At 32.6% G+C, this 26,566-nt stretch overlaps 2 protein-coding genes across 2 annotated transcripts; both read right to left on the bottom strand.

The window, feature by feature from the left end:
- Positions 1-202: 202 nt before the first annotated feature.
- On the bottom strand, positions 203-10,309 carry LOC139512743 (uncharacterized). Its single transcript, XM_071300607.1, has 8 exons — positions 10,160-10,309; positions 7,531-7,704; positions 6,593-6,702; positions 5,218-5,344; positions 2,996-3,100; positions 2,410-2,532; positions 1,591-1,666; positions 203-990 (listed from the first exon to the last, which is right to left on the bottom strand). Exons 1-8 carry the CDS (start codon positions 10,197-10,199, stop codon positions 468-470), a joined length of 1,278 nt encoding a protein of 425 aa, XP_071156708.1. The 5' UTR covers positions 10,200-10,309; the 3' UTR covers positions 203-467.
- Positions 10,310-13,868: 3,559 nt separating this feature from the next.
- On the bottom strand, positions 13,869-25,546 carry LOC139510645 (uncharacterized). Its single transcript, XM_071297197.1, has 8 exons — positions 25,440-25,546; positions 24,416-24,589; positions 23,683-23,792; positions 23,105-23,231; positions 22,631-22,738; positions 16,271-16,390; positions 15,347-15,422; positions 13,869-14,275 (listed from the first exon to the last, which is right to left on the bottom strand). The coding sequence occupies exons 1-8, from the start codon at positions 25,477-25,479 to the stop codon at positions 14,260-14,262; spliced, it is 771 nt and encodes a 256-aa protein (XP_071153298.1). The 5' UTR covers positions 25,480-25,546; the 3' UTR covers positions 13,869-14,259.
- Positions 25,547-26,566: the final 1,020 nt, after the last annotated feature.

Genomic DNA, 26,566 nt, shown 5'->3' on the forward strand with positions numbered 1-26,566 from the left:
GAAACAAATATATGTAAAAGTTAATCATTAAACAAACGTTTTTGTAGGGATGCAATGGTAACATTTCTTTAAACATTTAGGTGTTTTCCTATCATAACTTTTCCTGCAATTCTAAGTTTAAGCGTTCCCTATGAAAATATTCCCAGAAGCATGTGTTGTACAAACACGAAAGCGTTGCACCATATACATTTTATATTGCTTGTTCATATAATAAGCACTTTAATTCCAAAATTCATCAGAAATGATATAAATGCACAAATTAAGAAAGGATACAATATGTGACATATAAAATGAAATGAAAAATAACAAATGTGTTAAAAAACTAAAAAGTATCTGCAAATTGATAGCACTTTCAAACGTATTTATGTGTTCATCACTGAAAATGGAAAAGTAGAGTGACATAATGTGTCAGGTGAATATTCAATTCTTTTCAATATTAAATTTGACTATTTATTTTCAGAAACTATTTAATACAAGTCGTCATCTAAAGACCCGTGCCTTTTTTGGTTGTTTCGAAACATCTTATTCTTCGATAAATCATTTTGAACGTGTTGATTGGTATTATTGGTCATGCTATTGGAACGGTTTGTTTCTCCAGGTTTACGCAGTCCTACATAGGAACCATCTACATTTCCGTTCTGAAACCTTCGAGCATGTCGGAAATTATGATTTTCCTCCACGTTATTATTTGAATTTGATGGTTGATAAACTTCATCATAAGCTGGTTCCGGGACATGAGTATCACTGTTGCTTGACTTCCGGTTGTCCTTATTGTTCTTGTGAACAGCCGTATAGACAGGTTCTCTAGAAGGTTGTCTGTCAAGATCGACACCATCGCCTCCAAAAGCCACAATTGGTACAGGGTCACGAATCCCCAAGTCAACATTGTGGTAACCCGGTTGTTCTCTGAAACCGTTTATAAAGTCGTCATTGTTATCATGGTGTGTCATGTGAATTTGGAGTGTATCTTCTTTTTGTCGTCTTTTCTTCCTTGAAGTACAACAAAGAGTATTTAAAAATTATATTAAAAACTTAATATTCTGCAATGTGCACGTAATTTGATTTACCTAAAAAGTTAATTTTGTGTTTCATTTTTCATCCAAAACCAAAGCTGTAACGAACATAAATGTCATTTGTTTGTTTGGTTGTGTGGTTATTTTTTTAATTGGTAGATGAAGTTTAGTTGTGTCATTGGCGTATTTTGCTACAGCTCCTTTTGTTCATGATATACTGTTACATGTATCATGGCTATTAGACACTATAATGTATATCATGATTTAAATCGAAGGGGATGAGGATATGCGACGATCATTTAGCAACGAAACAACAAATTCATGAGAATAGCAAACAATTCACTTTCCTACAAATAAGAAATTGTATTTGTCCTAAATTCGTGCATATATAGCTCATTAAGCATTATCTAAATAATGAGCAACTTTAAAGATTGAAGCTTTCTCTTGTCAAAAGGCTTACATATTACTAAATAAACATTGATCCTGTAACCATGCTCGGGTTATCTTGTTCGTAATTATATACACATAATGTTTATTATGTATGTAATCTACTCTTGTTATATTACACAATGCTTACCTTAACTTATAGAATACAACAGCGAGGACAATTACAATGGCCAGAAATATGCATAACATTATAGCTATGATAACACCTGAAAAATATCTTACTTCATGTACAACAATATACTATGATACCAAATCATTCTGTACAGGTTTAACATATTACAAAATATACTAGCATTTTAAAAATTATATTAAGTCTTAGATGCATGTTTTTTTTTTTATTAAATGTTATTGGCTTTGAACTACAAAAATGTAGCTGTCAGTAACTTTTTGTTGTTCGGATGTATAAGTATCCGGAAACGTCCACTCTGTGTTTTTGTTAGATGTATATTTCTATTTGTATTCATCTGATGAGTTAAGCCTTTTATAGCTGACTATGCAGTATGGGATTTGTTGATTGTTGAAGTCCTTATGGTGACCAATAGCTGTCATTTGGTCTCTTGTGAAGAGTTGTCTCATTGGCAAGCATACAACATCTTCTTTCCAAAATATAGCAATTCATATCAGCTTCCGCCAAAAAACTTCTAACGTATGTTTTTTTCATTTGCATCGAGTATTAGAAAAATGGCTATAGTCCTTAAAATATTGGTTCATAAAGTGCAAGGAGACTCCTATGTTTAACAGTATATAAGAGTAGGCGCAATTGTACTTATATAGAAAATGGTATCAAAACTAATGTTAAAACTTGTTCAAGTATTAAATATTGTGCAAGCTTCTTTTGTTTAGGCAAAAATGAGACAAACACGTGAATTAACTTAAATAATTTTTGTTATGTATATAAATCTGGAGTACAGTACTGTTCAAAACCATACAATGTAGCAACTGGGCATACCTAGACTTGGACCACTGTTAGCAAATAAACTTTTAGTCTCAATATCTGCTACATTTGAGGAGGAATCGGGTATGTCCGTGGTCGTACTGGACCCACTGCATTCTGTTCCCAAAGTGTCGCCGACTATAATAAATATGTGATATTTTAAACGTATAACAAGTTTACAAATGGGAAAACTTACGTGTAATGTAACAATTGTTTGTAAAGATAAGCCTTCTTTTTCAAGGACAAGTGCTTTATTGTATTGCCCACCCTCTGGTTGCATACAAACGCAACTTGCCTTTTTATTGCTGATACAGGAATAGGTGGTACACGGTGAGTTACATAATGTACCTTCTACTTATTTCACTAAGAACTTTTATTCATGTGATCATATTTTTAACTACACAACTTTAAATTGACATCAACTGGACATTTTTTTTATTTCAAAGTCATCGTTCCAAATGGGCTTTATTTATCATTTATTCATATTAAATATATATCTCACATACTAAAAAGGACCTACACAAATCAGTTGATAGAATAATGCTATGAACTGATAAAAACTCATAATCAACTTAGTACTGTAAAAATATATTTGTAAGACCTTGGCAAATGAAGTTCCTTTTAATATTACAATCTCCATTCAGCATTTTAAATGTATTAGCACCAAAGGCAAAGTACTGGCATTCAAACTGTGGTAAAGAAGACACTGAAATAGAAAAAAATATGATTATAGAACATTATACTAGACTGTACATATTCATCATGTATAAAACAGTTATAATTGATGAATACTTCCGATGGTTGTTTTTTTCTGTATAATTGATGAATACTTCCGATGGTTGTTTTTTCTGTATAATTGATGAATACTTCCGATGGTTGTTTTTTCTGTATAATTGATGAATACTTCCGATGGTTGTTTTTTCTGTATAATTGATGAATACTTCCGATGGTTGTTTTTTCTGTATAATTGATGAATACATCTGATGGTTGTTTTTTTCTGTTTAATTGATGAATACTTCCGATGGTTGTTTTCTCTGCATAATTGATGAATACTTCCGATGGTTGTTTTTTCTCATCTTCAGTTTTTCTGGACTTCCCCCTTTTAAAATTTACTTTAGAATTCAAAATTGTGGTTGTACTTTATTTATGTCGTTCAAGTTGTCAAAAGTAGATCGTATTGAAAGATATTTTTAATTTGTCACAAACAAAAGACATTCACCAGTGTTAGTCACGTTTCAAGTGATAGATAACAAAAGATGATAGTGTGTAAGGGGTCTTGGTGGCCGAGTGGTCAGTCTAAGTAGTCGTATCATTGTAACACTAGCATGTCAACTCTGAGGTTGTGAGTTCGAATCCGGCACGTGGCAAGTGCATTTGATTTCAATCTTAGTTCCTACCGAAGGTTAACGTTGGTTGTTCTCTCCGGCTTCCTCCACTAAAAAAACTGACCGCTCAGAAAAAGCACAATAGTCCTCAAACTGGCATTAATCACCAATCGATCAATCAATTATGTGTGTTTTAAAAGAGTTCACTTAAATAAATATACAGGTTATATAATTGTACTTTTAAACCCTCTGTCAATATTTGGATGTCAAAAATACCATTAGAATTTTAAAACTTATCCATGCCCAGTAGTATTGAATGTAGATTGTTTAATTCAAAACATTTCAGCTGATGTGGGTATACGTAGCACTGACAGATTTGAACTATCCTTTTCGTTAGTCTTATCCAATTTGTTTCGAAATAAAAACGTTTTTGCATTAAACTAGATCAGCAAACATGTGTGATAGTTTAAGAGTGCAGACCTTTCTACAACTGTTGGATACATATAATATAAAATTGAGAATGGAAATGGGGAATGTGCCAAAGAGACAACAACCCGACCATAGAAAAAAAACAACAGCAGAAGGTCACCAACAGGTCTTCAATGTAGCGAGAAATTCCCGCACCCGTAGGCGTCCTTCAGCTGCCCCTAAACAAATATATACTAGTTCAGTGATAATGAACGCCATACTAATTTCCAAATTGTACACAAGAAACTAAAATTAAAATAACACAAGACTAACAAAGGCCAGAGGCTCCTGACTTGGGACAGGCCCAAAAATGCGGCGGGGTTAAACATGTTTGTGAGATCTCAACCCTCCCCCTATACCTCTAGCCAATGTAGAAAAGTAAACGCATAACAATACGCACATTAAAATTCAGTTCAAGATTAGTCCGAGTCTGATGTCAGAAGATGTATCCAAAGAAAATAAACAAAATGACAATAATACATAAATAACAACAGACTACTAGCAGTTAAAATATGTACACTTTTACAAATTGTGACTTGGATGGAATGTTCTCTCATTGCCACTCATACCACATCTTCTTATATCTATGTATTCACATTTCATTTCAGTCATTTTTTTAAACAAATATGATCAAATTAAAAGTCAATTGGAGATACATTAACTTGTTTCAACACTAAAACATGAATTCAGTAAAACCGGTTTTATGTAATCCCTTAAAACTATCGCTCAACTTAATCAGTAGATATACATCAAAATCACGAATATCTTACCATTCTTACGTATCATTGAACCAATCGACGTAAATATACATGCATCTTAAGAGTTCATCGTTTTTGTAATCTTAATGGTTTTCTTTTAGTTGTACCCGTGCTGTCCCTAATAAAAGCGCTATAGAACATTTAAAGATCTTTCATCCTATTGACTGTTAGTGAAACTATAGGGTTTGGGACATTGGCATTTTTTCTTCTTTTATACTTTATGGATTAACTTTTAACATATTAGTATACATTGTATTTATCTTATTTAGTACCTTGTCTATACACAGTCATATGATTGACACCACATTTTTCCTCTGAATTTCCAGGACAAGCTACAGCATCACAGTTATCTGCAGGCATGCCATTAACTAGATGGTTATAGCAGTAGCACTTGTTTACCTAAAAATTGAAGAAGAAAAAATGTTTTACCGACTTTTCACCAACTTCTGTATTTGGTGAATTGGTATAAGAAGCTGTTTAAGTGCCAACAAGACAACTCACTATCCACGTCACAATTTGTAAAAGTAAACCATTATATAAAGGTCAAAGTACGGTCTTCATCACGGAGCCTTAATTCAGACCGAACAGCATGCTATAAATAGCCCCTAAATGATAGCCCCTAAATGACTACACGTGTAAAACCATTCAAACGGGAAAACAAACGGTAATCAATATAAAAAAACGAGAAACACTTATGAACCACATCAACAAACGACAACTACTGAATATCAGGTTCCTGACTTAGGATAGTTTGAGAATTAAGTTTTTATTTGCATCAAATTCAGATGTAGTAAATCTACTTAAGATATACAGACAATAAGCAAGATATCTAACAAAATTTCTAATGCACAAAGTGTTTGCTCGAATATGTTGTTGCAATCGTCACAGATCATTAAATAATATGTCAGACGAGTCATCTAACAGCGAGAAATGAGCGTTGCCTTTGAAAAATAATAAAACTTTTTAATGTATTCGCGTTATTTAAAGATAGATATGAAATAACACATTCCGCAAATTTTTCAATAAACTTTAAAATAAAAGGAAAATTTATTAAAGTGAACGTTCAAATGATATTCCCCATATAAACCTGATGCAAAGTACTAGTAATTAAATTAGGTAACTACTCTTGACTGTTTTTTCATAATTATATTACTGTCAATTTAAGAGAAATGCGAACGATACATGTACCAGAGGGACATTCAAACTCACAAATCCAATAAAAAAAACCGATAACGCCATTCCAAAAAAAAAGAAAAAGACAAACAGACAAATAATAGCACACAAGATACAACATAGAAAACTAAAGACTTAAGCATCACGAACCCCGCCAAAACTGGGGGTGATCATGTAGGTGCTCCGGAAGGGTTATCAGATCATTTTCCACACGTGAAACCCGTCGTGTTGCTCATGTTACATGTATTACAAACCCGGTAAATAGTCTAATAGAGTAGGTCATATTCGTGAAAAGAGTAGGGGATTGTTGTTACGACATAAGGAACATATTTGATATAAAATGATGCAATTTTATACTTTTTTTGCGATGTATACGTGCAGTCTATTCGTTTGTACTTATTTGGTATGGTCAAAATTCCTTGAAACATCAAGAATCAAAGCTTCTTTTACAAAGTGCAATCTATAGATAGATACCTGAACACCAATGAAGTCAAACGACTTATCTGAACAGAATGAAACACAGTTTGCTAAATGGTTGTTTGTCATTACTGTTTCCTTTGCTGCTGCTTTCACAAGAAAACAACCTGTAATATAAACAAGTATTCATGAAAACATACTGTCCTATAAACAATCAATCAACAAAACGACACAAATAAAATTGAGAAAGGAAATGGGGAATGTGTCAAAGCGACAACAACCCGACCATAGAGCAGACAACAGCCGAAGGCCACCAATGGGTCTTCAATGTAGCGAGAATTCCCGCACCCGTAGGTGTCCTTCAGCTGGCCCTTAAAATATGTATACTAGTACAGTGATAATGGACGTCATACTAAACTCCGAATTATACACAAGAAACTAAAATTAAAAATCATACAAGACGAACAAAGGCCAGAGGCTCCTGACTTGGGACAGGCGCAAAATTGCGGCGGGGTTAAACAAGCATGAAACAGTTCAAAATCTTTAGTCTAAAGATTACAATTAAAGTTAATCATAAGATGATATATTATCGTTTTGAAAAATATTTCGCTCCAGCAATAGATCTTGGTTGGTGTCAAATTTTTTTTTCAAAAATGAAACAATACAATCTGAAAATTTCTATAATCATCTTCCAACAAATCTTAATTGTCAGAGTAACTAGGAATGCTATGCATGGTGAAACTTAAGTAATATTATCAATTCAAAATTTAACATAAGAATCTTCGAGGTACTTCTTGATTTCAAAAGTAATTGTGGTTACTATTTTAAATAATAAGTCGTTAATATGATAAAGCTTTAGTACTACACTTTAAAATTTCGAAATATAACTGCATATTCAGAATCTCTAGCTTTCATAAGTAGTTGTACATTTGTGAAGTTATTTTATGATAAGTTATTAGTAATATATATTGTCAAAACAGAAAAAATCTACCTACCATAATCTTGAGACCATGGTTTATTAGTCAGGACTTCAGTGACAGAACAGAATCTAGCAGCATTTATAAATTCAGTGCCATAACTAAGCAGGACTCCACTTATACTTTCACAGTACAATTCTGCATCGTTTTTAGTTTCTTCTAGGTGGAATACTTTGATTGTACCAAACGTTCCTGGAAAAAAATCATATATACCCTTATACAAATAAAAAAAAAATGGAGATTAATTTAGGGTTTATGTAAATGAGTCAGCAACATACCGACACAACCGATCAAGAGACATCTATAAGTCAGCAGTCTCCAACCATATAGAAAGGTTTTATACATTATATCAAGCTGCAAATCATCTTAAATTGATATAGAATTCAAAGAGAAACTATCAAAGATCGGTAATCAACTCAAAATACTCAAATGAATCCAGGATTGGTAGGAAACCAGCTTGAAATAACAAGTTAACAAAAGTTAATTAGGGCATTATAAGACATGTAATTCTGAGGTCCCGCACTTGGTATCGGTTCATTACTGTAACAATGTTAGATAGTTTTATTAGAACCCAACCATCCACCTTTTAAAATCAATATTTACACTGTCATATGACTATTTACCATTAACAGTAATTTTATCTCAAACTCATGGATGACCTTCAATTGAACTATTAAATTGTTATTTGACTGTTCACATAAATGTTGTGAAAAATATTAATATTGAATATAATTAAGTAGAAATATTAAAATAAGGTAACAATGAAATGTTCGTGTATTTTCATGTATTGTTTTTAAGCTATATCTAAATATACTGATTTAAAACATAGATATATTTCTACTATATACATGGATATGTTCCTGTGGGCATCTTTTATTAACAGATGTTTAATTTTATGAGCAGAATATGATTTTAGACGTATGGTAAGAACAGCAAAACATTTCTCATGATTAAAATTGCCTTGAAGGCTCTACAATATTTATGTTTATTGTCTGGCTATATTGGTGTCATGTATTCATTTGACCATGTTGTTCACATAAAGTCTGAACTGCAAACTAACAAACCCTCTGCATAAGAATTTTCCTAACAAACACATCATATTTGCAATACAGAGAAACATGCTTTACATATGATTAATTTGCCGTTTAACAACAACAAAAACCAGCTAAAACTATCTCAAATGTACAAAGTAAACAATATTTCATCGTCATGTATTATCTAATTTCTCTATAAAACGGTAAATATCATGGTTTCTCGTTGTTCATTCAGTTTTTCATGGTTATTTGCATCATCATCATCATTTGGTCTCTCTCTATTTAGTTGATAGTTGTCTCAATACCTGTTATAGCACATCTGCTTATTTTTTGTACTGTTAAGTCCGATACCTATATATTATGTTTACTAATCATGTCGCTTTGCAGACGTCTGTTATATGTGCAAGTGTATTTAGTATTGCTTTGAAGATTATGCAATTGAGTTACAACAAAAGAACAGGATAACATTAATTTTGCTTGCTTTGCCTTAAGAGTCTCCGGATAAGAGGACCTTTTCATTAGTGTTTTTCAAAGACTTTTTCTTTATAAAAACGATACAAATTAGCAAAGCTATATACCTTATTACACTAATATATATTATTATTTCTCGTTTTGTTTTTATAGATTAGACCGTTGGTTTTCCCGTTTGAATGGTTTTACACTAGTAATTTTGGGGCCCGTTATAGCTTGTTGTTCGGTGTGAGCCAAGGCTCCGTGTTGAAGGCCGTACTTTAACCTATAATGGTTTACTTTTTAAATTGTTATTTGTATGGAGAGTTGTCTCATTGGCACTCACACCACATCTTCCTATATCTATGTTCATCTATATCATGTTTATGTACGCAAAATGAATATACATAAATGTATAAGTACCTGGCCACTTTCACTTGTTTTTTTCTATCTGATGAGTTAAGCCTTTCTCGACTGATTTTTATAGTTCGTTATTATGTTGTACTGTTATACATTGTACCAGGTTAGGGAGGTTGGGGTCCCGCTAACATGTTTAAACCCGCCACATTATTTATGTATGTGCCTGTCCAAAATCAGGAGCCTGTAATTCAGTGGTTATCGTTTGTTTATGTGCGACATATTTTGTTTTTCGTTCATTTTTTGTACATAAATAAGGCAGTTAGTTTTCTCATTTGAATTGTTTTACATTGTCATTCCGGGGCCTTTTATAGCTGACTATGCGGTATGGGCTTTGGTCATTGTTAAAGGCCGTACGGTGACCTATAGATGTTAATTGATGTGTCAATTTGGTCTCATGTGGAGAGTTGTCGCTTTGGAAAACATACCACATATTCTTTTTTTATATTTACATTGTGTAACAAGGCTTTTCAATAGAGTTTAGAACTGTATAATGATGACATCATAGTCATATGATGATGATATATGTAGCCCCATAATTATGTTTTAATAAATGGCAAATATTTTAGAAACCACACTACTTAGTGTAAATAACGATGTTATATATAGTATTACATACATGTATAATTAATAAAATATTTATTTTATCCTTTTGTTACCTCCTGGTTTGAACGTTTAAAAATTATGGTTACTATGCACGATTGGATCTTTAAAAGATATATACAATATAAAGCAAATTAACTTACCCCTTGTAAGACAGCATAATAATATCACAATTTTCAACATAGTTTCTGTTCTAACGTCAGAAACTTTTTCAAAAGTACACACACTTTGAGATAATCATAATAAAACCACAACAATACGATTTTAGGAGAGATGAAAACGGTTACATTTTTCGTTAGGTTATAAAATAAATGAATGCAAAAATCAGTGATGATTGTCTTGAGGCAATTCCGTTTAAAACGTTGTATTATTCACGAACTACTCCTTTCTAACGAAATGGCTGATAAAATCAGATACTATATGAAGTTACTTTAAATTTATTTATTTTTGATGAATATTGTCCGTGACTGTTGGCAAGATGACATATGTACATTAAAACCGCAAATCAAGCTATATATGATACATTTTTGAAAATGTGCTTTTTAACAAGTTAAATGTGAATGAACAGGTATAATTATGTGTTATGATATTTGAATTTCCCGAAAGTGTATAAAAATTTTAAATTCATAAAGAAAATAATTGGGACTCCACTCATTTCCGAGAAAATGTGTGATTCAAAGTGTAGCAATTGTGTATCAGGGTAAAAAAGAATGACCAGTCTTGGGCCACTTGTAATTTAGCATACAAAATTTTTGGTAAAAGATCACTGTCAGGACAACCAACAAAATCAAGATATAGCGGCGGGTAGACCCTCTAGATTGTGCTCAGTTAAAACGAGTGTATCTACAGTAAAAGAAATGGTTGATGTAATTATCTTGTGTGCATTTTGAAATAATAATACACATTTCTTTTGGTGTAGGTTGTATTTGTGCTTCTGCCATCCGTTGGTGTCCGTCCGTCCGTAGTCGTAAACTTTTTCATAATGTATTCTACTAATCTATTGTAAATAAAACGGAATTTGATGAGACTGTCGTACAAAGTGAGAGGTTTAATTCACCATTTTCTACGTTTGAAAATGCCTGTACCAAGTCAGGAATATAACAGTTCTTTGTACATTAGTTTTTGATGTGTTTTGTCGTTTAATTTTGCCATGTGATTAAGGACTTTCCGATTTGATTTTCCTCTGAGTTCAGTATTTTTGTGATTTTACTTTCTACTCTGAAACCACAGGACATAATGTTACCTAAATATTCCTAGGGGAATCTATTTTAGAAATTATACCGGGGATTTGGTCCATCTTTAAACATTACCGCTGTTGCTGAAAATAGCACATAAGGAAACAATGCCGTTTATTGACAATCTCAATTATAGCGGAAAGAACAAAGCTATCGAAGAAGAACTGATTAGCAAATGTTTATGTGAGAAAACTTTTGAAAAAAAGAATTAGCCAACATTGCATAACTGAATATTGTCCTTAAATAAAGATTCATTTTACCGATTTTTATAAGTTTGCTAATTAATAGGTTTAAACTGTAAACAGCCAAAATGTTCAGCAATACAGTATTTACAAAACGTGCCACTAAAAACAATTTTACAAATAAGCAAACAAAACTGATTGAAAAAATATCAAAAGTCATTAAGGATGTGTCAAAAGTACATAGATGCCGCACTCGCTCTATCATATTCTATGTTCAGTAGACTGTAAAATTGGGTTCAACACTCTAATTTTGAGTTAGAAAGATCATATCATAGGAAACATGTGCATTAAGTTTCAAGTTGATTGGATTTCAATTTTTTGAATTTTTGAATCCGCCAAAATATTCCATATGTTATACCTTTTTGAATGAAAATCGCGAAATTTTACACCCGCGAAAATAACCCGCTATACGGTACTTTGCCCACAAATTTAACCTGAAGCGGGCACTAATATTTGCAATGTTTAGTGGACCGTGAAATTTGGCAATAAATTTAGAAAGGTCATTTAAAAGTGAAGATCTGTATTAAGTTTCAATTTGATTGGACTTCAACTTCTTCAAAAACAACCTTGATCAAAAGCTTTAACCTTAAGCGGGAAGACGAACGAACGAACGGACGGACGGACAAAGGAACGACCTGATGTACAGACCGGAACACAATAATACTAGGCGGGGCATACAAATAAATATCAAAATGGCTAATTTTCTTTTGGAGATAGCCAGGAACAGGTAGAAGGCGCCATTTTGGTAGACGGTCATCTTGGTTTGCGTGAGTTGATTGGATTAGTTTTTTTTTATGTTTTCTTTACAGCTGTCTGAACTCCACAACAACTGCTTTCAGGACAAGTAGGACCAGCTGAGCAGGCCGCTAACCTCGACGATGTGTTGCTTGTTGATGAATCATTGATTTAGAAGTAGATGACTGCAAATTGAAAATAAATACGATACACATAGCCAGCACATAGCCCTCGGACATCTGGACAGCATCTGACACTCACCGATCCACAATAGGTTTCAGACTGTCGCTAACGCGGGTTTATTGTACGGGAGCCTCAAAAACTATTTTGTCGTTGAAACATCTGAGTAGCGTAACTTGGTGCAGCTAACAGATAATCAGGAGCTGATCCAAGCACGTTCTTTTGGGTTTTAACGCTACAGAAACCTCAAATCTTCTATGATGGCTGTTCCGTCATATTAACAGAATCCTTAACTTTCGCAGTCAGGGATCTATCTCGTTGACGCGATACAATCTGGGTCAAACCAATGAAATTGGTATTTTATTCTTTCCCAAACTTGAAGCATTCAATAACAAGAGCGACGATGTTTTGTGTCGTTTGAGTAGGGTGATTGTCTCTGGACATTTAACTTGATTTAAATGCCATACGATTGGGCGTGTTGTTTCAGCATTGATCATGCCACATCATAAACGTACCTATCTGTAATATGCAAGATACATTGTATGCTTTCCGTTGAACTACCTACTTTTCGTTTTTTTTTCTTTTTCTCCATGACAAAAGTGTATATGTGTAACATGTAGTAAGTAATTAGGTAAGCAAGTACATTTTACTATAGTGACATAATTATGTAATAACAGTTAAACAAAATACAAACATATTAAATAAAAAATCAAATAAATCCGACCCATTTGGTCTATAAGCTGATAACTCACTTGTTGTTCATTAAACGTATTTCTCTTATCAGGGATTTCAAACAACATAATGAAAATTATTAATCTTAATTCAAAATAATTCAATTCAATTCATAATGTAAAATAAAGAAATATGAAATAAATTAAAAGACTTAAGTCAATGTCGAGTTCAATAAATAATAAATTAATAATTATAATTTATTATAAAGAATTGGAAATATATTGACTATGCAGTAAGCCACAACAATTTTCTATTTAAATATAATTTACTTATCTCACATAAGACTCTTCAACGAATCGGATATAACGAACATCATCTTACCTCCTATACATTTCTAGAAATATGATTGGTTAAAGCAACCGCGTGGCGACCGTGTATATGGTATATGAGGTAAGTAGACGGGTCTTATTTCAACACACGGTTAGTACATATACGTAGTACTGTTATGTCCTTTTATAAAAATAACACTATGTTAAGGAGAAATCTGAAGAGTTTCAGCAGAAGAAGAAATGTATGATGAATGGTTGACATAAATTCATAAAACACACTTAAAGTTAACAAGTTATTGCCATTGACATTGTTTTCTGTATAGACAAATGGAAGTAGGTTTTTAATTTTAAAGACTTGATCACTTTGATAAGCCACTACTTTAAAATAATTAAAAAAAAAAAAAAAAAAAAAATCATGTTAAGATACAATGTATTCGGGAAGGCGAATTCGTTATGTACGCTGTGTGCTAGTGATATAATACGATATAAATGGGGTCAGTAAATTCAATATTGGGATTCGAGCTTCGCTCTTACTCCATATGTAATTAATTGATCTCATATGTATTGTATTATAACATCATCAAACTATGTAACAAATAGTATAAATATGTATTATATTCAAATTATTTAGTGAACCGAAACAGTCAAAAGCTTTTAATGATAGGTCCCATACAAGTTCCAAGTTTGCTTTATTTTGAAAGCTATGCGATGCACATGCGTATTATGTTTATGTTAAACTGTGCAATACATCATTTCAGTAGTTTGGATAATGAAATATGTTGATATCAGTGACATTTTCAGTCTTATGGTTGGAATCGTGGTGAAACACTTTCAGGTGGACACTGACGCACTACAGAACAACTTTCCTGAAAGAAAATAAAAACAAAACATCAGTTTTACTAATGCAACTATATTACATGGCACAAAGACAGAATACTTGTCTATCTACATTTTCACAAATATATGTACATTGGAATACTAGTATAAAGTACTTCGTGTAGACTTTAGAAGAATTGGTAGAATATTTTGCTACATTTAAGATAGTAGATGCCGTCCTTTCATTAGGCAATAAAATCAAATTAATGACAATGTCACAGTAGAACACATCTTTAATATTGGAAAAAAAAACAGATGTTCTATCGATCTTTACCCTCATTTAGAAATTGACAGATAGATTGGTTGGAGAACTAATCTTAACAAAAACAAAAATGTATTATTTTTGTTTTACCATTGTATTATAATTTCTATGTATCGCTAGACAGCAGCACCTGTATGTGCAGTATACGTTTCCTTGTTGATACACGAGTATGTAGAGGACGTGTTGTTTACAAGAAGATTAAAGAACAAAGGGTTCTTATTGGTAAACTTAAAGTCATCTTTTCCAAAGTTTTACGAATGGCTTCATGACTTAGTTGACCGTTATAGAATATTAATATTCCATATACTTTCATTGATATATATGTTATTGTTCAGTTCTTTACGATTGATATCTTTCGATTCTATATACATTGTATCTGATCGAAAAAAAATTATATGCATATTCAATAACAGTTTTATAAGGTTAATCTACTATTGGATTCAGCGGTATGTCAGTAAATGCACTGTTTATAGATATCAAATACAATGTAGTGATAAATGTATATGTTTTTTTCTTTGATTAAGAGTTTGAGTTCCGGTAAAGACAATAATCTCTTACTGAAGACCGTACACTGTTGACGTTTTTTTTCAGAATACAATATGGTTTCGATAGTGAAATACTGCGATTTATTGTTTTATAATTAAGCGTTTTTTTATGAGGAAAAAGTTTTAGGAAACCAACTGGAAATATTTCATTCAACGTGTATGTATAACATCATGTACTTGCCTGGATTCTATATTTGACTTTTAACATTTAGTGAATGTCCAAGCATAGCTATACCGACAATAGTTGTACTCACCTCATTCTAAAACATATGATTACTAATACAATAACTACTACTACCAACACTACCAGACTAATGCCAAGGATAAGAGCTGAAATTAAAATGTATGCATAATTATTACGGGGCATTAGATTCGAATTAGACAAAACAATACACTGTAATATGATTTTGTTTTGCTTCAATCATTTTTGAAAGCGCAGCAAAGAAATAGTAATTCAGTATAATACCCAAGTTATCATTTTCTATAAAAAAAAAAACAACTAAAAAAAAACAGCTACACGATAGCTCACTAATTTTTCAAGCGTTCACCTATTGGACCTCGGTGAAACTATTCGACCGTAAGCGTCATCATATTTCGCGGAATTTCGAATTTGGCTAATTTTGAGAATGCCACGGGAGTTACAACATCCCGTTTTACAAATGCACCTCTTGTATCTATGGACTTTTGGTTGACATCATTGCAGATCGTACTAGCCTTACCATTTAGAATATAAATGAAGTAAAGATGAAACAGTATGAGTGTGTTTCTGCTCTTTATATTACGATAGTTGACTTGGCCCCGAAATACAGATTCGTAAATTGATTGTTGTTGTCTTCATCGAGTAAATTAAAGCTTAATTGCTATCAGTTATTAATATCAATATGGTCAAACTATAATGGGATCAAGTTACAATGTTACAATGCCTTCGGACTTACAGACATGAACGAGTAGATTTTAAGTTATCTTTTTATTATGTTCTAAAAAGTTGGAGTATTAATTCTTCTTAATATAATAGTTTGCATCAGTAATAAAAGGCATATGTTTCTTCCGTAAATTATAAGTGACAGGTCATTTCTTCTTGCTTATCTGCGACGATCTGGTATTGAGATGTTTCAACCGCCGAGAAGATAGTTCCTATGTTTTCACCATTTAAATATTTTTTTACTTTATTTTTTTACCTAGGTTTGAGCTGCTTGCTGTACTTAGACCCTCAGTCGAAGCCTTTACTATTGAGCTTGTTTGAACGGTTGGGTATGTAGAAGTTTCACCAACACATTCAATCAATTCCTTGCCATCATCTGTAATAAAACAAATAGCGATCATGTTATGTTTAATGTTCATGTCTATAATGTGAGAAATGGCGCTATGGGAGGTCTATTTAACCATCGATTGGTTTAATAAAAAATGTGATATTGCTTAAGATTTTAAATGTGTCTTTTGATCAAAGGAGTCGTGTATTTAAATTATGTTTGCTTATGGGTAAAATCGGAAAGTGTGTTTGTAAATTTCCCAGAGGTTCTTTCAGTAAGACGTATGAAATATACTTATATTTAGTCTTAGATGCATAAAGTTTTTATAAGTTATTATTGGCTTTGAACTAGCTAACAGTTAACTGCGCTCTCAGATCTGTACCTATACACCTCGCCAAAAGTTAAGCAACACCTAAATGTTTGTGCTTCTAATTTTTGTTTTACAGTTAAATTTGATACTGCTTTGCTTCCATATATTTTGTTAATCTATTGTTAATCGACTGGTAAAACTTCAGGTCTGAGTTTTATTCCTAGGTACATTAAAAAACGGGTTTTCGAAAGCTACATACACGTTTTTCCCTTCCAAGTTGAGTTCAATGAAATGTAACTGTTAATCGCAGACTAAATTGTGCCAATTTACGTGCTTGTAGACCAGTCAAAAGACCATTGATGACTCATAGGCATCATCAGGCTCGACATCAGTGGTCACGTGATCACCGCAATTGAACTTTAAGACAATGGCGTCAAGTTCATTGGTCTGACGAGTGCAGATTCCTCCTACATCATATTGATGGGCACATGCGCGTATGGCGTCCTTGGGATACAGCATACAAGAAACATCACATCCATGTTACTACAGCGTTTGGTTGTAAGGGTTTGACAGTTTGGGGATGCTTTGTATTCGACTAAAAAATTGACCTGTATGGTCTGTATGGGACTATAACGGGTTAAAAATATCGCGATAAAATCATCCCAGATATCGTTGTGTTACATTTTGACAGTAACAATCTTGCAACTGGTCCGAGACCACAATTGTCGTCCCTTGGATATAGTCCCTAGTGTTGACAGTGGGTTACTTGCCATTAATTTTTATAACCCTTCCAAATTTATTTCTCCATGTTTAATGCCTCAAATTGCAAGTAGGGGGGTGAAATTACACTGTAAAAAAATTTGGGTCCAGAATTTTAAAGGAAAGTAGTGATTTGGTCCAGGTGAAAAAGGTTGAAAAATAGTACTTCGGAAGCTGTCAAAAGATTTCAAGACGCCCTAAAGATAAAATTGTCCATATTTTGAGTTAGAGACGATGAAGTTTTCTATAATTTAAATTTTTGATATAATTTGTCCCAAAAGTAGTACAACACACTGTAAAAGTTTCTTTGAGAAAGCGCAGGTTGGATTTTTTTTATTTTCATTTATGTTCTAAAAGAAATGCACTACGAAATAATTGTGGTCTCGGACCAACTAGACCGATAGTCATGGACGATAATGCTAGACCACACAGAGAACGCATTGTATCTGATAATTTACGTCAGGAAGCGATTGACACGATTCCTTGGCCACCCATACCACCGGATATGGTTTCCATTTAGCATGTTTGAGATGATATTGCTCGAAAAGTCAACAACAGGGTTCCAGCTACATGTAGTAAGAATTTACAGGAATTACGAGCAGCCTTGATTGATGAATAGCAAAGAATGTCTGTTAACACATTACGACACTTAGTTCAAAGCACGAGAAGACGTGTGGCTGAATTTTTCCGGAAGCGTTGAGGATACAATCGCTACTGACCTAAATTGTACTTTAATTTATTCACAAATTGTCACTCTCGAGTTTTGAAAGTTTTGAAAATAAACAGAGCAAACTTTATGAAAACTTCATTTAAAGTTGAAACTTTTTCTTGTCATGCCAAGAAATTGCCTCCGTTGGAATTCTGCAAATACCCATGGAGCAAATTACATGAATGATTAATATTGACCATTTGGTATATTGCCGTATTCTAAACGACACGTACATGAAGGTCATAAATTAATTTGTTAAATGAACTTAAATCTTTAACTACTAATGGGTGCTGTAGGAGGTCGACCGGAATTTTAAGCGAGGATTTCTTGGCATGCAATTCTGCAAATACCCATGGAGCAAATTACATGAATGATTAATATTGACCATTTGGTATATTGCCGTATTCTAAACGACACGTACATGAAGGTCATAAATTAATTTGTTAAATGAAATTAAATTTTTCACTACTAATGGGTGCCGTAGGAGGTCGACCGGAATTTTTAGCGAGGATTTCTTGGCATGATTTTATTTTGCCATTTTACAACCATTTTCCCAAAATGAAATGTAGTCATAAGTTCAATTATGAAAACAATCCAAACTTTCACTTTTCAATTAACATTCTATATGTTTTCTTATAAAAACACAAATTCAGTTCATTGTATCAATAATTCAATTAATTATGAATTCAGTAAAAAACGATTCTGGAAAATTATCAGGTGTTGCTTAACTTTTGGCGAGGTGTATATAATTGTCTTTTTGTTGTTGGGATGTACAAGTACCCAGCCACGTCCACTTGTATTTTTGTCCATCTGATGAGTTAAGCCTTTTTCAACTGATTTTATAGTTCGTTCTTATGTTGTATTGTTATAGCACTGTCCCATGTTAGGGGAGGGTTGGGATTCCGGTAACATGTTTAACCCCGCCACATTATGTGTGTGTCTGTCCCAAGTCAGGACCCTGTAATTAAGTGGTTTTCGTTTGTTTATGTGTTACACATTTGTTTTTCGTTCATGTTTTTTACATAAATAAGGCCGTTAGTATTCTTGTTTGAATTGTTTTACATTGTCATTTCGAAGCCTTTTATAGCTGACTATGCGGTATGGGCTTTGCTCTTTATGGAAGACCGTACAATAACAAAGTTGTTAACTGCTGTGTCATGTTGGTCTCTTGTGGGGATTTTTCTTCTTGGCAATCATACCACATCTTCTTTTTTTGATATTTATAATTCATTGCAAATTTAATTACAATGTACTTGGCAAATCTATGTAGCAATATGTTGTTGCTTGTAAACTAAAAACTTTGTTCTTAACAAGTATTTCTGTACTGAAGTCGGTAGTACATAGTAAAGTTTTTTTGATGGAAAATTACGGTAATCGAAGTACTGCGATCACTTAAAACTGTTCCATTCGTCGGCGACATTCGAATTATAAATAAAGTCACAATTCCGATACACCTTCTTCAACTATTAGAAATTCATAACAGTGTGGTCGACGGAAAAACGTTAATTAGTAATTGTACTGAAAAGTTTACCTATAACTTGTTCGTCGTGGGCGATGATTTTATGCTCACTCAGTCTATCGGAGGCCTTCAAGTGGAGATTTAAATAATCATTTGTTACACATTTTGATACATAAAATGAAACTTTCTTTTCACAAATCATTTAAGGAATTTATTTTAAATAATTGTTATACCATCACTTACAACAGTTTCACTTTTAAGAATATTAATGTCCAGAGCTGATATCAATAAATAATAATAATAATAAAAAAGTTTATTCATGGTAAAAAAAAACAAAAAAACTTTTAAGTTAATGGGGACCCGCGTTATTTCAGAAAATACCTTATTGATTAAGAGAACAAAAACTTCTTCGTTGTGATTATTTAAGAATGGCCTTCTATTTATTCAATGCTAACCATGTGGGCTTTGTTTTTTTATATATACCATAAATCGATTCGTTCATTCAGATATTTGTCTGTTTGCCTTGGCTCTTCAAGTCCAATACACAACTTCTCACGAAATTGGTATTTTTCTTACAAAAATTACATCCATGTGATGTATTCTTTTCATGGAGAATGAATGTTGCACCTTATTTTATTTTTTATCGGTTTTTTTGTGTGTATCATTGACGTATAAGACAACCTGAATCTTCTTTAATCAAATTTAAAATATACGAGATGGCAATTATGACACAAAATAACTAAATTAAACTTACAGCAGAAGAAAGATAATGAACATCGCTTTTATAGTCTTCTAAATATCGAAGACACGTGCATCATGGGTCTTTTTAAAAATGATGTAAATTTATAAAGGAAACAACAACAAAAAATAGTTCGAATATTTATATTGGAAAAAGTAACGGTGTGTAAATTTTAAATTTTGGTCGCATTTTTAAAATCAATAAATCTTGTATTCTTGTTGGAAGCTGCACTGTGTAGTTTATACTCGTTTTTTTTAATGCCACACAAATCCAACACAGACAAAAAAAATGGTAGGTTCAAGAAATAATTGATGCAAACTATACTTTATTGTAGTTTTAACATGGGTAGGCATTATATTCGTGATTATTTTTGCCAGAGCGATATCGAAAAACTAATATAAAAAGTGTCCTAGTTCAGTGAAAATGTACTTCATACTTATTTCCAAAACAAATAAATAAACAAACATTAATTAACATACAACACTACCAAAGGCTCCTTATTTGTATGATTTTGTAAAAAAATGCATCTTTTTAAAATAGTCGAAAACAAAATTGTCTGTCCAATGGAAAAGTCGAAGCCCAAAAAAGATGCATTATAGAAACATAGAAGCTAGTTGCAAAAGTTGACGACAAGATCTATTTTATAACTTGAGTATGGCCTAATACTATTAACCTGAAATAAATATATGTATAGCAATTCCCTTGATACGAAAGATCTACATGTTGCCTTGGGCTTTTTTTTTTTGCTCTTTGGTTGGGTTTTTGTCTCAATGACAATTCAATTTTCATTCTTATCATAGATATAACTGCATGTTAAAATAAGAATATGTAGTGTGATAGACAATCAGACACATTCTTTCCAGGGACCAACAGGCGTTATCAAGCTATAGGTCCCCGTATGGCCTTCGACCATTAGCAAAATACACACTTTATAGAATGAAAGCTCCAAGAGGTCTTGGCATGAAAAAAAAACAACATAAAAGATGAGCGAGAAAAAAAATAGGGATACCGCATGGAAATTGGAAAATGGTCCGCAACATTAATTTAGTCAACTCACTTAGTTGAAATTAAAGACCTGGCGAATTTTAGCCTTTTGCAATGGATGTGATGTATGTTTCAAAAAAATCATGGTTTGTTTTGACATTTTTATAAATCAAGTCTTGGTTTTAAATTATTTGCAAGTAAGTTTTAAGTCATGAACAAATAATCACTCACAGAAAGACGTCAAATCCATCAACAAAAGAAAAAAAATTATAGACGACCGACAACGCACAGAATATCATGCATGTGTTCCGGACCATATGAGTATTTGGACCATACGCATATATCATGACCATAAGGGTATACTAATATGGTCCAACCATACACGTATGGTCCGATCGTACGCGAATGACGGGTATGGTCATGCGCGTATGGTCCAAATACGCTTAACGTCCGGAACATATTTTATTTGCGATCACAAATGCACAAAGACGTCCATTTCTATGTAAATTGGGTCGATTTTTTTATATAGATAAGATGAATGCGTTTCTGTTGCTAAGTGTTTTTCACAAGTATAGTAGCAGTATAGCAGAACGGTTTAAGTTTCCTATATACACCAAATGATACATTTTGCCAATACAATAACGTAAATGCATGCAAATTTCACAAGGTTTAATCCAAATAGCTTTCTTACTATCCAATAACTTTCAAGTACGAAAAAGACAGGGCAGAAGTATATTTTGTCTTTATGTTTCGTATTTGCACAACTTTTGAAAGTGGATTATGCATTCGTTCTAAAATAAAATTAGACCAGATAAAAGTTAAAAGATTACATAACTCGACAATCGCAATTGTTAAATCGCTTTGACATCCGAAAAAGATAATCAATCAATGCATGCATTGCAACTTTTAAAGCCAGTAAGTCATTCTTTTTTCTGAAAGAACATGGCTTTGCGATATCTTATTATGAAAATTGATTGTCGAAACATAACAAAAACACAAGTAAAGGACGTTTAATTAATCAATATAAATCAAAACACAAATTCCTGATTAGTATTTCGAATTATATTATATAGGCGTTGAGAACCTTTGGTGACCCCACTGTTTAAATGTTTACATTAAGGACGTCGTGAGCAATGGGCGTTATAGACGAACGTTCACCTAATCTGTCCCAGTCAATGGGATATTAAAGTGCGCCAATCAATGTCCATAGCCACACTGTTATGAATTCTATAAACGAATACTATGTCAAAGCAATAAATTGATGAAATCTATTTATCCTGTTTTTAAATGACTGATAAAATGCTTATTATAACGAAGTTATAGCTCACCTTCTTTACAAATGAAACCCCTCTTGAAGTTGCAATCTCCATTCATTAAATCAAATTTATTTTGATCAAATTTAACGTATTGACAATCTGATTTGGGTAACAATTTTTCTGAAAAATAATTTAACAAATTAATAATATACCAAGATCAAAGTTCACAAGCCGACAAAAGTCAAACTTGGACATTTACGCAGAAGCCCACAAAGGCCTGCTCATAAGTGTATCTTAAGATTTCTTTTCCTCTGTTGAAGGTACGCTTAAGAATCAGGGTAAAAAACTAAGAGATAAATATATTATAACACTTTCCCATTTACGCAGAAGTCCTCAAAGGCCTGCTTATTAGTGTATCTTACGATTTCTTTTTCCTCTGTTGAAGGTACGCTTAAGAATTACATTTAAAAGAATTTAGAGACAAACGACCTGAATGAAATGAGTTCTAAACGGGAGTTTCATGTGTTAAACTAAAGTGTGGCTTACCTTTTCTGTACACGATCATATGGCTTATACCACATTGTTCAAAGCTATTTCCAGGACAATTAACGGCATCACAATTTGCAGGAACACCAATTCCAGATAGGGAGTCATAACACAGGCACATGTCTGCCTGCAACATGCAAATTAATTTTGATATATAAGCGGTTTATAAAAAAGTACACGTAAATAAGGTGCTAAAACGGTTTAAATTGTACAACTTTAAAGCAACAGCCATTACTTTCATTGTTTTCATTGAACACTTTAACTAAAAGCACAAGCTGCTAATATGAGAGAAAAAAGGTTTTACATTGTAAGAAACTGTAGAAAATGTATTTGTTGGCTTAAATCGTTACATGACTGGTTTCTAAGCGTACATACAGAAACTAACACACAGACGCAGGATTCTCTGACAAAAAGAATAAACACTTTATAGCGAGTTCTGATTTTTCCATTGTTGGTCTATGAGTAATCACTTATGTTTTAACCTTTAAGTGTTATAATCTTTATTCACTGATTTGTATTTAAAATTTTTAAATTTAACAAAAAAGACCTAGTATACATGGACATAAAGCATAGAGTACCTGAACTCCTATATATGTAAATGTATCAGATTTACAAAACGTAGCACAGTTGGCTAAATGATTGTCTTGAAATTGCATTTTGTTGGCTGTCATCCTGTACACAAAACAGCCTGCAACAGATGGATCATATTTAAAATAAATCATACATCGATTAAAAATAAACTAACTCAAGGTAAAACACAAAAATTTAGAGAATCGCATGAACTCAAAAACGAGCGAGACCTGGTGCATGGAAGGGTTAGTCGTCTCTTGTCATGCATACATCACTCCTTCAGCTAAATGTAGTCCACCTTCAATCAGATTAAAACTCATTGCAACAGTTTACTTAAGTATATGTACATGCATTATGTTATGACAATTTTAGGTTTACATCTGCACGTAAGATTTTCTCTTGCATTTTTTTTGTTTACAGAAAACATAAAATGAGTAAATATAACTGTGTTCAGCAGCCATATAGTGTGCTAACTAAAACATAAGACGATTAAATCTACCAGTATTCTGTAGCCATTGTCTGTTAACTAACCAAAACATGATAAGTCGAGTCTGCCTGTGTTCAGTTGCCATTTTCAGTTAACCAAAAAACAAGAGGGGTATACTTTTTTCGGTATAGCAATGCATGATGTGTTAATCAGTATACTTAGTATAAGTAGTATAAGAAGAGTAAACCTAGTATACTTGTTTTCAGTAGCCATGCCGTATCACAGTTAAAAATACATATCATGAGTAAACCAACCTAATCTTTGTAGCCATGGTTTGTTAACCAATACATCTGTTAAAGAACAAGCTATGGAAGCCTCAATAAGTTCTTTGGAATAACCAAGTAATACAGCTCCATTCGTCTCACAATAAACTTCAGCATTATTCTTCGTGTCTGTTTTTTCATAAACTCGTACAGTTGAAAATGTTTCTACAAGAAAAGTAATGAAGCTGTAAAACTGTTGCAAGATTATACGAAAAAACACATCACAATTCTTACACACGATATGATATACAAATATAAGTGGCATATAAAGTGCTTACGATATTAGATATTTCGGATAACAGATATCCTTCCTCGGTAATAGCACGATGTCAATTCAAATTAAGACTCTATCCAAATCTTCAAATTTATACAATTTAAGCGAACGCTGGTACAATTTTAAAATTTCCAAACACGGCACAAAGGCTACAAGGATATGCCAAAATAAAAATAGTAATTTACGATGTGAACTGGCACAACTCTAAATTCCCAAAGGTGGTGACAGTTCAGTGAGATGTTACAGATCAGCTCAATTATCTATAGTAAAGGATCCTACAAATTAATGCAAGATACAGTCACAGAAAATAATTATATTTATAAGTACGTCTGAGTCAGGGACAACTCTACAACAGATTTATCCATCGGATCGCCATCAATGATAGCAAATTTACATTATATCTTTAATTGATTCCAAAAGATGCCGCTATAGCATCTAGTTGACTGAATAATTTAATATCTAATCCCATCCCACTTGATCCATATCAAGACTGGTTTGCAATTTCTACTAGTACAAAAAGTTATTTTTTTTGCATTTTCTCTGAAATTTGTGTACGCTGAAATAATCAGACGGGAAATTTCTAGGCTTGTAAGGGTCGGATTTCTGTAGAATTTCTTTTTATTATGTTCTAAGTCTGTAACTTATTAAGTATTAGGAAAATACATTTTTGTTCTTGTTTTGTCGTTCAGTAGAAAATACTCTGACTCTTAAAATATTAAAAATAACACATATAACGCTTACCTTGTGGTACGAATAAAAGTAGAACCAATAATTTAATCATGATTAACAGTTTGAGTAACTTCCATAAACAGATTTAGTCTTTCATAAAAACTATTATAATTTCACACATTTTACAATGTCCACAACTTGCACTAGTTAGGACCATCTTGCGCAATCGCCTTTTGGCTGTTTTGTTTGATCATTGTGTTGTGACAATATAATTGAGATGTTATCAATTTGAAAGTATTTTTTTGAGAGAGCAAGTTCATTATTAAATATGTCATAGATTATAACTATGCACTTAATTTAATTGATCAATTTACTTTATGTCACATTATACTTCTTGCATATAAATACTACTTATTCAGAAGAAAACTTTTAAGTGGTTTGAAGCTAGTTTTTCATTTATTAAAGATTTATCGTGACTCTCTTTAAACTCGTACAAGTTTTCTCCACATGAAAAATCTCAGGTCTTATCTTAAAAAGATTGGATAGATTAGATTAAAACTTGCGATGTCGTGCATTGTGACAAGAAAAGACAAGAAGAGAACAACAACAACAATAACATGAAATGTCTTAAAGGTATTTTTAATCAGATCCGGATATATAATAGGGCTAACCACAATATTCATTTGATCTTTAATATTTATTTTAGATTCATGGGTTTATTTATACCCGTTGGTTTATCTTATTCCGTTTTAGAAATAAACCAGGATTCGTGAATGCCTAGTAGTTATTTCCGCTGTGCAGTTGGGTGATACTCCATTTTAAGTCGTATCCGATGACCTGTCACATGCATAAACATGACAAATAGTGGTAGGATTGGGAAACCTTACTTGACATACCAAATGAATGATACTAAGATTATTTTCATAACAGCGCGAACAATCGCGATACTTTTGTTGGTTATAATAATGAATGATTTACCCTTAACATGTTTCTCATCGGCTATCAATAATACTGATTTCACGCTCAGTTCCAATGGGGATTTTTAAAAGTAGAACAAAAGAGTATCGTACATTCAGATGCACGAGAAGAAGAAAAAAAAAGAGAGTTTAAGTATTCAACATTTAACCAACACACAAGGTTTAGTCCTCTGCTAGTTAATCGTATTTTTTTTATTTAGGCGTTAAGAACCTTTGACAACC

The sequence above is a fragment of the Mytilus edulis genome, chromosome 2, assembly GCF_963676685.1.
Source record: "Mytilus edulis chromosome 2, xbMytEdul2.2, whole genome shotgun sequence".
NCBI lineage: Eukaryota > Metazoa > Mollusca > Bivalvia > Mytilida > Mytilidae > Mytilus > Mytilus edulis.

Excerpts from the sequence above, each read along its gene's own strand:
- LOC139512743 (XM_071300607.1), bottom strand. The coding sequence starts at position 10,199 with ATGTTGAAAATTGTGATATTATTATGCTGTCTTACAAGGG. Across the intron at positions 3,101-5,217 it reads TATGACTGTGTATAGACAAG|TGTCTTCTTTACCACAGTTT; the intron begins GTACTAAATAAG and ends TTTCTATTTCAG. Across the intron at positions 991-1,590 it reads GTTGTATTCTATAAGTTAAG|GAAGAAAAGACGACAAAAAG; the intron begins GTAAGCATTGTG and ends TTGTACTTCAAG.
- LOC139510645 (XM_071297197.1), bottom strand. The coding sequence starts at position 25,479 with ATGATTAAATTATTGGTTCTACTTTTATTCGTACCACAAG. Across the intron at positions 23,793-24,415 it reads ACCATGGCTACAAAGATTAG|GCTGTTTTGTGTACAGGATG; the intron begins GTTGGTTTACTC and ends CATCTGTTGCAG. Across the intron at positions 16,391-22,630 it reads GGGTTTCATTTGTAAAGAAG|ATGATGGCAAGGAATTGATT; the intron begins GTGAGCTATAAC and ends GTTTTATTACAG.